General features: G+C 56.7%; 1 protein-coding gene across 3 annotated transcripts; it reads right to left on the reverse strand.

Moving 5' to 3' along the window:
• Window positions 1-1,212: 1,212 nt before the first annotated feature.
• On the reverse strand, window positions 1,213-15,065 carry PITX2 (paired like homeodomain 2). Of its 3 annotated transcripts, XM_061355220.1 has the most exons (5): window positions 14,928-15,065; window positions 12,586-12,641; window positions 12,265-12,402; window positions 4,263-4,468; window positions 1,213-2,526 (listed from the first exon to the last, which is right to left on the reverse strand). In XM_061355220.1, exons 2-5 carry the CDS (start codon window positions 12,629-12,631, stop codon window positions 1,963-1,965), a joined length of 954 nt encoding a protein of 317 aa, XP_061211204.1. In that variant the 5' UTR covers window positions 12,632-12,641; window positions 14,928-15,065; the 3' UTR covers window positions 1,213-1,962. The 3 variants fall into 3 exon arrangements, with proteins under 3 accessions (XP_061211204.1, XP_061211203.1, XP_061211202.1); XM_061355219.1 differs by lacking the exon at window positions 12,265-12,402; XM_061355218.1 differs by lacking the exons at window positions 12,265-12,402; window positions 12,586-12,641; window positions 14,928-15,065 and adding an exon at window positions 5,290-5,772.
• Window positions 15,066-15,469: the final 404 nt, after the last annotated feature.

A 15,469-nucleotide genomic window follows, 5' to 3' on the forward strand; every position in this document is an offset into this window, starting at 1 on the left:
CCCCTCCCCAAGAAACAAACAGAAAAACAAAATGGGGGGGGGGGGGGAGGAATAAAAATTAAAGAAAATATATGAAAGAAAAAAAGTGGGGATGGGGTCTGCTCATGCTGCAAATGCGAACACGAAAGGGGACGACGCCGTTTTCGGATGGGGGAAGCATTTTCCCCATGGAAAAGAGCAGTGCGCTGACCTCTCCCCCTCTTTTCTGCTCCTATCCCCGGCTACCCGCGCAAGGAGAGCGCAAAAGCCGCGCACGGTGCAAACTCGCCCCCCACCGCGTGAACTGCCTCCCTGGCGTCCCCTCCACTGCTCGCCAGTTTACGCGCCTGCGGAATTTCTTCGCCGGGTGCCGCAGGAGCAGCCCCGCACCCCCCTGCAGCCCCTCCTTGCCCGCCCAGGGGTTGAGGGCCGCCGGGAGGGAGGGAGGGCCGAGCGGCAATTCATCTTGATTTGTTTCAATCGTCCGGGGCGATGGCAAAGTTATAATCCTGTATAATTTCAGGAACAAGCAGGTTGAGAATGAATGGGTCGATATTATTTAAAACAAAACACAGAAGAGCACGACCTTTCCCTTCAACGACGTGTTGCAGCACGGAGTCGCAGGAAACGCGGAGCTAACCTCTCACCCCCGCGCTCCGCGGGGCCGCCGTGATTTGGGCTGTTCTTTGTTTCTCTTCATGTCTGAAAGGGGGATTTGGAATAGAAATGCAATAGTACATGAAGGATCTCCCCGCTGAAGGGAAAGAAGGTGAGCGCTGGGGGCGGCAGAGGGGACAGATTATTCTGAACAGGAGCAGTTTGTTTGCAAACTGGCTTTTCTTTGCCTTTTTTTCTGTTCTCTTCCCCACCCCCTCTTCTTTAATGTAATAAAAGCTTCCTTCACAGAGGGAGAAATTTATGCTCGAGATACAGCAACTTTGGGGCTGATAATTCCCGAGGCCAACGATGTTAAATAATCCATTTTCTCGGGGCTGCGTGGGGGAATAAAGGGATTCCGCGGGTCCAAGCCGCGCGTTTCTCTACCATGCAGCGTTAGCGCCTGTGATCTATTTTTTGCGTGGAAACAAAAAATGCCGGCACTTATTTGTATTGCAATAAAAAGAACTGCCCTGTGTTTCTAGAGAGCAAGGTCCAGTGTCAGCGACCAGTCAATCACTGCGGAGCAGTTACCACTGCGCAGCTTGTCTCGGTAAATAAAAATGCAGACAGAACTGTATGCCGTATATTTTACTCCCATGAAATAAAACACATTTCATTTCATTTTTTTTCATGTTTGCTGAAAAGTAAAACAATAATAATTGTACGAAATGTTATACACAGGGCATGTTTTACATTGCAATATCAGAAACATCATTGCATCCACCAGAGGTACTATTCTAAAACTGATATTCACACAATTTTTTTGTTTTTAATAATTATATGTTAGAAACATACAGTGTCGCATTTAGTATATACATTCCCTTGCTCGCAAGCGAAAAACTTCTAATCGCTTCTGTGTAACATGCTTTATTTTAAAGCCTAACCTTTTAAAAACACTGTTGTGATATTACTAACAACTGCTTTTATAAAATTAATTTGACATTTCGATATATATACATCCTTTCAGTCATTTTTATGTTAACAATGCTAAACTTAAAAAATAACAAGCTTATAGTAACATTAAAATGTCATATCATATCCAGTCAAACATTTGTCCATATATATATATATATATATGTCCTTGTAACTGTTGAAATACTCTTAGTGAAAGAAAGATCTCAGAATCTGTAGACGGTCCTTTGAAAACAAAGGAACTATCTTATTTCAGTGGTTTCCTCTTTTTTCCCCCTTCTCTTTTTCCCTCTCTCTGGTTGATTTTTCCTCCTGTCTCTTTCTCTCTAGTGCCCATTACTTTCTAGCGTGATTCTCAGTCTCTGCAGGAAGCGGGAGGGATTCCCAGGCAGTGTTTCCTACTTGGGTGCCTCACACGGGTCTGTCCACCGCGTACTGGCAAGCGCTCAGGTTGGAAGCAGGGTTCTGCACGCTGGCGTAGCCAAAACTGGAGTGCTGCTTGGCTTTAAGTCTCAGACTCGCCAAGCTCGAGTTGCATGTGTCCCTATAAACATACGGAGGTGTTGGAGGAGCATAAGGACAGGCTGGCGTCGGCACCGCAGAATTCAGGGAGGGATTGCTCAAGTTGTTCAAGTTATTCAGGCTGTTGAGGCTGGAGCCGGGGACCCCGGTGACTGCAGAGGGTACCATGCTTGAAGACATACTCATTGAGGAAATGGAGTTTGGAGGGGAGAACATGCTCTGAGAAGACAGAGGGTTGACATTCATGGAGTTGAAGAAAGGAAAGCTTTTGGTGGAGAGTGAAGCGGATGTCAGGCCCTTGGCTGCCCAGTTGTTGTACGAGTAGCCGGGATACATGTCATCGTAGGGCTGCATCAGGCCGTTAAACTGTGGACCGAAGCCGTTTTTGCAAAGCTCGGCTTGCTGGTTCCTTTCTCTCTTTCTCCATTTGGCTCTGCGGTTCTTGAACCAAACCTTTGGAATGGGGAGGGAGAGGGAAGGAGGGAGGGAGATGCGAGAAGCGAATTAGTCAGGAACCACTGCTGCAGCCTTTTGCAAGATCTCGGCAAAAGCCGAGCTTGTCCCTATGTACGGGTATACATATATGCATGCGCACATCCATGAAGATGTGTCCGTACACGCATACACAGAGGTTTGCCACCTCCCCTGCGGAGCCCCTCGCTGAGCCGGGGCAGCGATGTGCTGCCGGGCCCACCGAGCACCCCCCGGGCCTGGTGCTGCCGGGTCTCAGCAGGGTAAATTCGTGCCCCTTCCCCGAACCCCCCGGCACAATATGCGGTGCTCTCATTCGAACCACAGCGGCAAACACTTCCCTCTTCTATGTTTCTATCGTTACTGTCATGTTCCTCGTTTCTCTCTTTTTTTTCCTCCCCTCCTTCCTTGGCTTATTCTGCGCTGGAGCCATCCAGGGGAAATACAAAAGTGCAAAAATAAGGGCAAAATGCCCGGAAACCCGTGGAATTTTAAGGCGATGTTTCCTATTACGAGGAAGGAGGGGGAAGCCAGCTACTAATAAATCCTTACTTCAGTTTGTTAAAGCTACAAAGCTTCCAGAGCAGAAAACCACTTTCTAAACAAACTTGTTCGACTGCTCCTTGGCAAAAAGAAAAGGAAAACCCAAAGAGACCGAAATAAAACCCCAACCCCAAAAAATCGCCATTTAACAATGTGCTAAATGAGACCCAAGGGACCCTCCTCAGACAATGGGACAACGTGTCCTTCCCAATCCACATCTGGGTGGCTGACCCGTCGGGCAGCCGCCAGCAGCAGCCTCACCCATGTGTATTGGAGCCACCCCTGGGTGTTTGCAGGACCCCCCCGCACTGGGCCGGGCAGGGGCCGCCCGGACAACACGGTGACGGGCCCCATATGGCCTCTCTGTACCTCCCGAACCCAAAACCTCCCGCAAAAGCCGTACCGTGTCCGACACCACTCCGTACCCTAGCGCGGCCCAGGCCGGGCCCCGCTCCCGCTGCGGAGCTGCCTCGGCCCTGCACACCGCGGGCCCCACTCACTCCGGCGCTGACTCGCATTGCATCGCTTTCCCTAAACTATCGCGGGGAAAGAATTTACGTGGGATTTAAAAAATATGGGGGTTCGGCCCGTCTGGGGCTCTTTTTTTGGATGTCGTCCGTCCGTCGTCGTCCCCCCCCCGCCCTCAGCGCGGCGTTTGCAAGCCAGCAGGATCCAGCCTCGGCAACTCTGCAGCGCCGTGATGGTCCCATAAATCTCAGAGGGGGTAAGGGAGGAGAGAGACGCCCGTCGAATTGTGAAACCAAAAGAAAGAGAAAATGCAAGGAAGGGCACGTCGGGAGTGCCTCGGAGAGAAGTAAAAGCCCTTGTGTATTTCACATCTTTTTCTCATTAAAAGCAGCGCAGGTTGCAGCCTGTTCCGAGTTGCTTTCTTGGCTAATGTTTTCATTAGCGTTTCGATCAAAAGGAGCAGGACGCATTGCGCGGCGAGGGCGAAACGTGCAGCAAACCATATTCTGGGGGTAGAGAGTGAGAGAGCGATCCCAATCTATCTCGCTTTGACAGAACTGTCCTGCTCTGCCCTGCTTTTGTGCAAAGGCTCTGGAGTTTGCGTACAAACCGAAATCGAAAGCAGCTGCAGACATCGCAGCACCCCTCACCTTCCTCCCAGCCCCGAGCCCCGCTGCTAGGAGCCGGCGTGTCGTGTCGCGACTTACCCTAACCCTCGCCTCGGTGAGGTTGGTCCAGACGGCGATCTCCTCCCGGGTGGACATGTCCGGGTAGCGATTCCGCTGGAAGGTGGCCTCCAGCTCTTGCAGCTGCTGGCTGGTGAAGTGGGTCCGCTGCCGCCGCTGCCTCTTCTTCTTGGAGGGATCCTCGGGCCCTGCATCCTCACTCTTGCTCTGCTGGCTCTTATCTTTCTCTGTAAGGGGGGAAACAAAAAAACAACAACGCGGAAAACAGGGGCGCCTCAGCCTTCGAAGCCTCCTCTTTCTCTCTCCTCTCCCGCGGCCGGGGAAGGGCTCGTCCCCAGCTGGCCGGGTCCCACAGCCTGCCCCCAGAGCGGCTTGCCGGTGTAATGATTAACCGCGCCGGCCGCCCGCACCAGCGGCTCCTCCGAACCCGCGGGCGGCTCCTCCCTGGAAGTAGCCACCTCCGGGGAGCGGACGGAGCCGCCCCTCCGCCGGTGTACGCAGGTTTCTCACCTATTGATACACGCGAATTTTTTGCCAGTCTGTATCTCGCATCTGCATACACGTAATCCGTATTATTTGCCTATCTGTAACCGTATTACTCGCCTGCCTGTATCTCGCTATTCTTCTGCTTGCATCCTTTACTATTCGCGCATTCTATCCACATCATTCCCCTACCTATACCCATATGATCTGTCCGACTATACCCATAGTATTTATCCGTCTATACCCATATGACTTGTCTGTCTATATCCACAGTATATCTCCGTCTTTGTCCATATTACTCGCCCATCAGTATCCACCTCACTCGCCAGCCACTATACACGCTATTCGCCCGTCTTTACACATGTCGTTATCTTCCCACACGCCAGCACACAGACACCGCACACGAAAAGAAACCCCACGAAGCGCGTCTCTGTCGAGTGCGAGGCGCTCCCAGTCAGAGGGGCGACTGCTGCACATCGCTGGCCGCGGGCCTACCGGCGGGGCGGGCGGAGTCGGGACAGGGCAGCGGGTCGCCAGGGAGTCCCAGCCACTCGCCCCCTCTTACCTGCGGCCTCAGGGCTGGAGGTGTCAGAGATGGTGTGCACCTCCAGACGGTGCTTGGCGGACTCCAAGGAGGAGCGCGCTTGCCCCGGCGCCAGCGCCGTCGCCATGGCCAGCGCGGGCTGGTGGTGGTGGCAAGATGATGAAGAGGAGGAGGAAGAGGAGGAAGGCGAAGAAGAGCACAGCTTATTCCCTGCTCCCAGGCGCTCCAGGCTTAACGTGTCCTTCATGCAGTTCATCGGCAAAAGGATGCCAAACTCTACGTGCGTGCCTGGGGGGTCGGTAGGAGAAGGTGTGCGTGTGTCTGTAGGTGTCGGTACGTGTACGACGGCCGGAGCTGCGCCCCCCTCCGTGGGCGCGGAGCTGCCCAGCGGCTCCGGGGTGTCAGGGCTGCCTGGCGGGGGAGCCGCGGCGGGGCGGGCGGCGCTCGGCTAGCGCCCGGGCTGCACGGCGAGCCCAGGAGGCCCCCGCCGCCCAGGGGGGCGCGACGGCGGCGGCGACAGGCGAGCGGGCGAGTCCGGTCCTGCACGAGCCGTCACGGCGACACGGCTGCTCCCCGGCCGACCGGCGGCCCCCGGCCCGCCGCGGGGCTCGGCGGGGCTCGGCGGGGCGCTGCGCTGCGTTGCCCGCGCATGGATCCGCGCCGCGCGCGGCCGGCCCCGCACCGCACCAGCTCAGTCGCTTCCCTCTTGGCCTGACATCTTAAACCGGCGGCGGCCTTCCCCGCGCCGCACGTCACCCGCCACGCCCCGCACCGCCTTCTGCCCGCCCCGCTGCGCCCCGCCCCTGCCCGCGTTCCGCCTCCCGCGCCCCCCCCTTAAGCCCAGCGTTATCCGCCCGGTTCGCCCCGGGGGTCGTACCCGTGTCCGCAGAGCCCGGCCCACGGGGAGAGCCGTCAGGGCGGCTCCGGGCACGCCCGCTCCCTCCGCGCCCCGCCGCACTGCCTTCAGCACCGGAGGAGCGCTCGGCACTGACAGAAGCGCTGCAACGAGGAGGATGGAAGTGGAGGACCCCGGGCCCGTCGCCCTCTGTCCGAGAGGGTGGAAAACAATCGGGCGGGGTCACAGCCAGAGAGACGACGGGTCCGCCGCGACAGGAGGGATGGCCACGGGGAGGCACGGGCGGCGGCAGAAAGAGCAGCAGCCTCTCCATGGGGAGCTGCACACAGGGCAAGAGGCTGCACGCCGGGCCTCCCTCTGCCAGCACCGGGGGCGGAGAAAGAACACAGGGGGAATCCTCTCCATGCCACTGTCATTGGCCCCCCTCTCTGAGCCCGGATTCCCCACAGCGACCGCTCGAGGGGTGTTTTCCTCCCCGGTTTTACACGTTATCGGCAGGGATCGCTCCCCCCGCGCGGCGGGGACCCGCGGGGACCGTCCCGGCGCTCAGAGCAGCCCCCGAACCCAAGCCCGCGCCCTAGAACGTCGGTTACGTTTTGGCCAGGCCCTGCACCGGGCCGGGTTCCGGCACTCCAATCTCACCCATGCGACCTCCTTGAGCGACCGCCTTCCGAGGCTTGGAGGGGCAGGATGTGACCCCTCGCCCCGGGCAGAGATCCCCGGACAGAAACTGCAGAGGGACGAGCTGTGGGGTCCCCCTGGCTTCGCTTTTGGCTCGGGGCGAGGCTGCTGCGGACCCGGGTCCGGCAGGAGGAGGGGGAAGCGGGTGTGGGGCGGGGACAGGTTGTCCTCCGGTGCCGGTCAGGGCGTCCTAGGGCAGACAGCCTCTCCCCGAGCCATGTACCGCGGCCCTGCTCAGGGTGGGGAGCCCCCGGGAGCCCAGTGCAAAATGCAGTTTGTGTCTGTGTCTTCAGTCCCTCTACATCGAAAAGTTACTGAAAGGTTCCCCTTGCAGTGGCCCTCCATAGCCACAACCCAGCTCCCAAACTTTACTGTATCCCGTTGCTCTCCTGCCCACCCCCTCAAGGGTCCTTCTTAGTCTCTGATGCTCGTCCGAGGAACGTATCACCCCCCACAATCTCACTTATCACTAAATTATACATATTACATTCGCAGCCTGTTAGTAAAGAAGGTTAAATTAATTTACATTCTGCTCATTATCTGGTGTTTAAATGACGTGGTTTTATCCCTGAGATTTGGCAAAGAATCTCTTTCCTCAGACCCCACAGCGTTTCGACGGAGACAATGCTCTTACATTTGTAGTGGATTTTAATCTGATAAGACTCTAATTTGCTTAAGTCTTTTAAATAGGGGGTTTAAAATGATTCTAGCCGTTTTCTTATTGAATTTCCTCTAATTCCCCCAAGATCATAAAGTATATGTGTAAAGTAAATATTTCCTCCCTTTGCACCAGCAGCAGATGACCTATAACTAAGTCAATATGAATCCAGCTCCGTTCTGCACAATTTGTTTACCAATCATATCCCCGTTTCTTCTTAACCTCTCTCTACATCCATGGTCCTGCACCCAGAAATCGGCCCTCGGCTCTCCCCTCACCCCAGCCCCCCCCCCTCCGCGCCTCTTTTCCCCTCGAGGGGTCTGGACTACCCTGGCCTCTGGCCTGGCCTGGCTGGGGGGGGTTCGGGGCGGGGCACGGCCTTTCTCCAGCCCCTCTCCGGGCTACCGGCCCGCAAAACCCCGGGGAGGCGATACAACTCTTTTTCAAAGCGGCAACGCATCCCTCCCGCAAACGAGCCCTTTCTCCCTCCTACTTTTCCTCTATTTTATTTTGCATTCGTTTATTTTCGTTAGTTTGGCTTCTTCCTCAGGGAATCCAAACGGAAAGTCCCTCCTGGCTGCGCGGCGCAGAGCGCTTTTTACGCGCTTGGTGCCCTTGCAGCGCGCAGCGGCGGTGCCTCCTTATTCTGGGCCATTCGGCGGGTCCCGGCCCCCCCAGGGAGGGGGACAGGGAGAGCAGGGACCTTCCATCGCGCGTCCCTCACGCACCTTCCCCAGCCCCAGCGGGCACAGACCGTCCGCCCGTTCCCGCGTCCCCAGAAGAGGGGAGCTGATGAGGGCCAGCCCCGCATCCGAAGGGAGAGGGTGCCGGCATTTCGTTTTGTGCCTTGGATTAAAACTCCCCCAGCCAGGGCAGGAGGGGAGCTACCACGCAGCATTAGTTGTCATGGTGACCATAAATCACGTAAATCCAAAAATACCCACCTATAATCTGAGATCAAGCTTTTATTTCCCGAGTGAAATAATATTTTAAAAGCTGTCAGACAACCGAAAAACAACCTAATTGTAGTCAACCGAGTAATATATTAGCGGTAAAGGTTACAATTAAAATGTCAAAAATGCTTTTCTGGAGTTTCTTTTTTTTTTCCCCCCCTTCTGGAAGCTCCATCCCCTTCCAGGTTCTGGTCCTGGCTGCAAAGCCGCCCCTGCCGGCTCACCAGAATGTCTGACACCCCCCAAAATAAACGATTTGGAGGGGTTTCTCTCCTTGTCTTTGCCTGATGTTGCAAGGCTGGCAGGGGGCACGCCCCCGTGCGCTGAAGGGCAACCTGCGACACGAAAACTGGGGAACTGGCGCTGCTCCGCACCCCTCTCCCCCTTCTGCGTCTCCTTTTTAATTTATTTAATTAAAAATAAAATCTTATTATGTTGGTTTGGGTGTTTTTTTTTGCCCCCCCGAGGGTGTCTTCGACCTCCCGGTCCTGCCGGCCGCCATGGATCCGCGGTGACGGCCCCTGTGCGGGAGGCAGGCAGGCCGAGAGCGGGGAGGCAGCTGGGCTGGAATGCCGGTGGACGGTCAGACCTACGGTGGGTGTTTATTCTCTCACTTTTCCTTTATCTCCTTACGCGATCGTTGTTTCTACGCGTAATGCTCTCCTAAATGGTTCTCATGCGGAGTCTCTAACTAGTCTTGTTGTCTTTTACCTTTGGCTTGTTGTCTTTCGCCTATCTCGGATTACCGGGTATTCTCCTCGATGAAGAGCCATTAATTACCCATTCAGTCAATATTAGGAAGACTACAGAGCTTTTTACATGGGATTAAGAAGACATCAGGTTGTTCCCTTAGTATATTCCTCCTCACGAATAAGCTTTCGTTATACATTTAGTTTTCCCTGGGGTGAGGCTAACAACCGCTGCATATATTACTATCAGACGACGGGGCGAGGTGGGGGGAAGACGACGACACAAAATTATATATCCGAAGCGCAATAAATAACTTCCAATTAGCACTCGGCGTTAGCAGGAAGAAACGCACAATTTCCCCGCCGCCGCGCAAGGCAGCGCACAGGCGGAGTGACCCCGGCTCCACCGCGCCGGTCACAGCTCCGGCGACAGATTTGGCCACGTCCGGTGGAGGGGAAGGGGGTGCTGCTTGGCACCGGCTCCGCCTCGTCTTCCCCTCCCCGCGCCCTCTGCAAGGGCGTAAACTGCGCGCCCATCATCTAGTCAGAAAAGGCATCGCGGAGCTTTGCTGTGCTCGCTGCCCTGGCTGCACCTGACCTGGGCGGAAAACTGAACCGGCTCCGGGGTTTTGGTTTGGCTTTGAAAAACGGATGTCAGGTTACGGAATATTCAAACCAAAGAATAAATATATATAAATAAAGGGTTGAAACAATCAATTTGTGATGCTGACTGGCGATACAAGGGGGTTGCAATTTCAACGTTCCATGTCGAAGGCTGCTGTTTCAGCAGTACCTAGATTATCGATTACAGGAAAGGATTCCTTAAGCAGAATTGGCAGAGCTCACAAATTGTACAGATTAAATACATATATATGCATATATATATGTACCCGCTCAAATAGTTTATGCATCTTCCAGCCTTCGATAAAAACTACCCGAATGAACCCACCACAAGCCTTTGCACGTGCTGTGGGGCTGTCGAAGTGTGCGCTGAAGTTACCCTAATTTAGTGGGACTGGGCACCCAGCAGTAATTTCCCTGGGTCAACGCGGATCCCGCCTTGCTGCTTTTCACACTCCAGGCTGCAGTAGTATTTTCATACTTTCCCCGTTTTCCTTTCCCTGCTGTGGCCAGGGACACGTTTCTGTTGGGGTGCCCCCCCCCCCCCCCAGCCTTCCACCTCCAGCGGGGTGCCAGCTTTGGGGGGTCTCCTGCTGAATTTCGTTTTCTCCTTGCGTAGGAGCATCGATTTGACCAAACATTCACATTTTTTACTATCGTTACCAGTGGCGCTACTTAGCCATTATTATCCCTGTGCCCACCGACGGTGCCTAACCCCGGAAATTCCCTGACCGCCCTCGGAATTTCCCGGCCCGACCGGTGCCAGGTGGCGTCCCGAGTCCCTCCGGCCTTCCCAAGAGGTTCATCCCGCAGAGCAAGTGGTCCCTGATGCCCAAATCCCCGATTAAAAGCAGATCAAAGGCAAGGCCCAACAAAACCCGCCTGGACGGCAAGAAAACACCCGTGAATTCTCCGATTCGCAGAGAGCCGCCAGAGCAGCACAGGGAGCCTCAGGATTTGCCATTGCCCCATCGCGCAGAGACACGGGCTAGGACTCACATAGGAATCATCCCCACACCACCAGGGATATATCCCCATATCTGTAAAGATACAGCCGCACCCACGGCACTCCGCGCTTCCCATCACTGTGAAAGGGAAGGACTTAATGGCCAGGCAACCCTGCGTTGCTTCGTCGGCTCAGACTTCTATTTTAATTAATGGTTTTAAACGCGTTTAGATAGCAGTTCCCCCCTTTACCTCTGCAGCCCGACGGGTAAAGGACAGACCGGCTTATATGGTAACGAGGCAGGAAATTTTGGGTGTACTACAATAATCCGGGTTCATAATTGATGGTTAAGAAAATAACCATTTGTTTCTCGGCTGGGGAAGTAAAAGTTACCGTGTCAGGGAGCATATGTGGATATTAGTTTTATAAATACTTAGTCGAATAAAGCTGACTTGGAAAGGCTCATAAATTTATCCTATCGGAAAGGTCCCCACTTTCCCATTAGATCGGGAGAAGGGCTTTGATTAAGACCACCTGTTCCTCTGCAGGGACGGCAAGGGAGGGCAGGGAGGCCTTGCTTATTCGCAAACCATATATAAAGCAATGTCACCCTTCCTTTCCACGTTATTTAACACTGATTGCTGGCCGGGGGAAAAAGCGCCAGACCCTGGTAAAGCCCATTTGTGCACAATTTAATATCGCGTATGTTTCCGGGATTAAAAATTATCGGCTCGTATTAACTTCGCGTTTGGCATTACCCCGGATTTTGCCGGCTAACCTTTCACCTAAGCGTTTCTTCTTCTAGGGGGGTTTGATGTCCCTAGAGCAAACCCTGGCTAAAGTCTCCAGGGGAGGGTGGACTCTGGAAGGAGACATGGCCCCTCCTGAAATCACTGGGTGTTATTTGAGAAACAGCGAGCTCAGTATTCTTACAAGGAAGTGTTTAACCACGGGACCACGAATACGTGCATTATTAATTCACTGTAGTTTCCTGTATTATTAATTCAGGTTAATATATTTTATTTAAACAAAATTACGTTTATCTTGGATTAAACAGTCTCTCGAAATACAGAGCGCTTGTTTTCTTCTTTGTAATGTGTTTGCATTGCTGTTTTGCTTTACCACCCCTCAGGCTCGCCTATCAGACCCCCGAGGCGGGCAGGGGGAAAAGAGGCAGGAGCTCTCCCTGCCTGCGGGAGGGGCGCGGCGGGGGCCGCCTCTGGGGGGCAGGACCGGGCCGGCGGCTTGTTTACGGGAGGGGGGACAGAAAACACAGACAATATCAATAAATACGAGAGCGGCGCTGCGGGTGTCTGAAAGGTGCGCTGACAGCCGGGATGGTTCTGGCGACGGGTGGGGGGGACGGACGCGCTAGCGGCGGGTGTCAGCGCGCTCCTGCCCGCGCAAGCCCCCCTTGTCCCTTTCTCCGCGGCCGCGCATCATCGGGCGCAAATGGCGCCGGGGCGCAGAGCTGCGCAGCCAGCGGGCAGCAGAGGGCGCCCTGGCGCCGCGCAGGCGGGCCTGTAGCTGACCTCCCGCCTTCCGCCCCGGCAGCGCGGCCCGCGGAGGGGCGCGGAGAGGCCGCCGCTTACCATTGACGCCAGGGGGCGGCCGCCCGAGGAGCTTGCAGCCGGCGGGCTCCTTGTGGCCCTCCGGCGCCTCGCCGAGCTCCCCTTTTTTGATGTCCGCCTCCTTGGAGAAAAGGCACTCGACGGCTGCGGGCTGCACCCCTGGGGGCAGGGACATGGGGACACACAGGGAAGAGGTGGTCAGCGCCCGCTGCTGCGCACCCCTCCGGGCAGGCGGCGCTGCTTGCCGGGGGCTGCCCCGCCCGCGTCCGCACCCGCGCAGAGCGCCGCAAGGCAGCGGGGCCGCTGTGCCTTCGCCTCGGCGAAGGAGGAGGTTTCTCTTACCTAGCTGAACACAGGCGGAGACAAGTTTGCGGCAGTTGGACTCCATTACCCGTTATCTGCAAAAGATGAAGGCGTCGGAGTTTTAAAACAATTACTTTGGGAGTGAAAAATCAATGCGAAAAAAGCCCAGCAGCAGCGGGAGTCATGTCGCAAGGGTGCTGCAGGAACCGTAACTTTCTCCAGTGCTGTCTGCATCGTGAACCCCCACCTCGCCTCAGCGTCGGGTCCCACCCGAGTCAAGCCACTGCATGGGCGCAACTCCCCATATCTGTTCCCCAGCCCGCCGGACCGCTCGGCCTCCCTCCGCTCCTCGTTATTTGAGGGCGTGGAGGAAGGCCCGTAACCTCGTGGATATGCGCTGCCCTGGGACAGCCCTACCCCGATCCCGGTCCCAGGGGTGAAGCGGTACCGGCCACAAGGGCCCCTGCGCAGCGCAGCTCAGCGGGAGGTGCGCTGTGGCGGCTGCGCCCGCCGAGGCTCCGCTGCTCGGCTATGGCTCCTCGCTCCCCGGCCGCCGCCGGCGCCACCCCCGGTCTGAGAGGTCGGGCAGTAAAATCACGGGATTAGTGCCTGATTGAGATGTCTGTTCGTGAGATATTACAAAATTCATTATCACAGCTCTCTACTAACTCGATATGAAGTAACACAGATGGGATTTTATTAGTCCAGGCTTCAAATGTTTACTTATGATAATTTCGGGGGGAAATTTGCATGTCACCATCATTTCGGTAATCTTTCGTCTTCTTATTCTTCGCCTCTTTTTTAATGTCTGAACTGGGGGCATTATTAGCTGGAGCTTAGAAATGTGGCGGCCTGGAGCCGAGGCACGTTTTGGGTGAGCAGTGCTCGCCGGCCCCGCCGGGATGAGACCGAGGGAAAGGTGAAGGAAAGGAAGAAAATATATATGTTATTTAAAAAAGGGGAAAAAAAGTAGGAAAAAAGAGGGTCGAAATGGGAAGGTAAGGTTATTGGGACTCCTCCGGGTCGTTGTCGTGATACGGCGATTTCTATTCAAACCCGAAGGACTCTAGGAGGAAACTCTGCTCCCTCGGGCCTCCGGCCTAACACACGAGTTGCCTAAATTAAGCAGGAAGGCGATTAAGAGAATCTTAATTCTTCCCCAACGGTTCTTAAATGGGGATAGGTCTCCGCCAAGATTAGCCCTGCGGGACAAATTCAACCTCCCTCCTCGCCCACTTGCCTAGGTGCCTGATTTATCTCACAAGTGGGGACACCCCGCTCCCCCAAAGCACACACTGCCACCAAGGGCAAGGTTTTCTTCGCTCCAGAATCGCCGTCTCCTCGGAGAAAAATTCCTTTCCCGGACGGATTCCTATTTCATCCCCGGTCTCAGCTGCCCGCATTGCTCCTTCCCTTTCTCTCAGCCCTATCTAGTTTTTGTACAAGCCACACAGCAGCGCAGGGCCGAAGGGAGCGTGAAGCGTTTCCCTATTGTCTCCAGCCCGGCGGCTCAACTGAAAGCAACTCCACTCTCATTTTTCCGTGTCTCCGAGCACCCCCCTGCTCGCAGTTAAAGACAGCTGAACCTCCTCGCACCGGCCGCCGAGCCTGCTCTGCCTCCGCGCCTTGCCGAGTCCCTCGGCAGCAACCTGCTCGAAGAGCCCGGCTGCAGCAACCGCGGGGAGCAGGGCGAAAAGCGGTGTCACACCGGGTCATTTTTGTTCTTACTGGTATCTACCGGTATGCTTTCGAGGTGAAAAAAAACCCCAAACAACAAAACTACAAAACAAAATCTAAACCAATCCGTCTCAAAAACACGCAGAGTCCCCTAACAAATATCTCAACACAGCCCGAAATACCGCTTTCCATGATTTCGGCGGAGGCTGTTTGTCAGAGACCGAGGCAGCTGCCTGTGGCCCTTAAACGAAAGAACGAAAGGGGGACTTCGTGCGGGGCCTCCCCCTCCCCAGTGCCCGCAGCAGCAGCAGGGCCCGGCAGCTCCTTCGCGGGCGGTGCCGCGGGTGTCCCGGCCACGGAGCCCGCAGACGCTCCCTCACGATATTCTAGAGCCCCGAGACTCTGCTTTCCCCTCCCGACTGCGCTGCTCCGCGGAGGGATGGAGCTGCCTGCGCGCCCTCTCTGCGGGACCGAGAGCGTCGGAGCCGGCACGGGAGCGAAGCGGCGCGAAGGCCCTTCTCGCTGCCCTGGCCACCGGTCCTGCGGGACGGGCCGCAGCCTCCCAGAGGACATCAGCAAGTCGATCCCGCAGCACCCTGCCCGCCGGCCCGCGCTCGCCCCGGGACGCACAGAACCGGCACCGTCCGTGTCCGTAGCCCCGCACCCATCCTGCTGCCGCCACCCCCTGAGGCTCCCTCACTCACCGGGGCTGGCCGCTCTGTCCGCCCCGCCGCTCGCGCTGCTGGTGCCGGTGCTGCCGGGGGCGGCGGGGCCGCGCCGGGCTCCTGCGCTGGCTGCGGGGCCGCGGAGCCGCCGCTGCCTCCCTCCTTCCCCGGCCCTCCGCGCCCCCGCCCCGCCCCGCCCGCCTCCCCGGGCCCTGACGTCACGCCAGCCCCGCCGAACGCGCCCCACCGCCGCCGCGGGGCCGGGCCGGGCCGGGCCGGGCGGCTCCGCAGCGCTGCGCGGCGCTCCGCGGGCACGGGCGCAGAGGTGGCGGCAGCTCCCGGCCGCGGAGGGGGCAGGGGGCAGGAGGAAGCACAAAAGGCGGCGGAGGAAAGGCGGCGCGGCGGAGGGCTAGGTAGCCAGAGGAGAACCGAGGTGAGCGGGGACGGCCGCGGTTCCTCCGCGCCCGCTCAGGGCGCGCCCCGCTCCGCCCGGCCGGGGTGGGGGGCAAAGTAACTGTGGTCAAAGTTTCCCGGGCCAGCCTACGGCAGTCCTTGCACCAGGTGTGAAGAGGGATCGCCAA

Source organism: Neopsephotus bourkii, unplaced genomic scaffold (assembly GCF_033783945.1).
Source record: "Neopsephotus bourkii isolate Nb327-2 ecotype Australia unplaced genomic scaffold, CSIRO-AGI_Nbou_v1 NB_787, whole genome shotgun sequence".
Taxonomy (NCBI): domain Eukaryota; kingdom Metazoa; phylum Chordata; class Aves; order Psittaciformes; family Psittacidae; genus Neopsephotus; species Neopsephotus bourkii.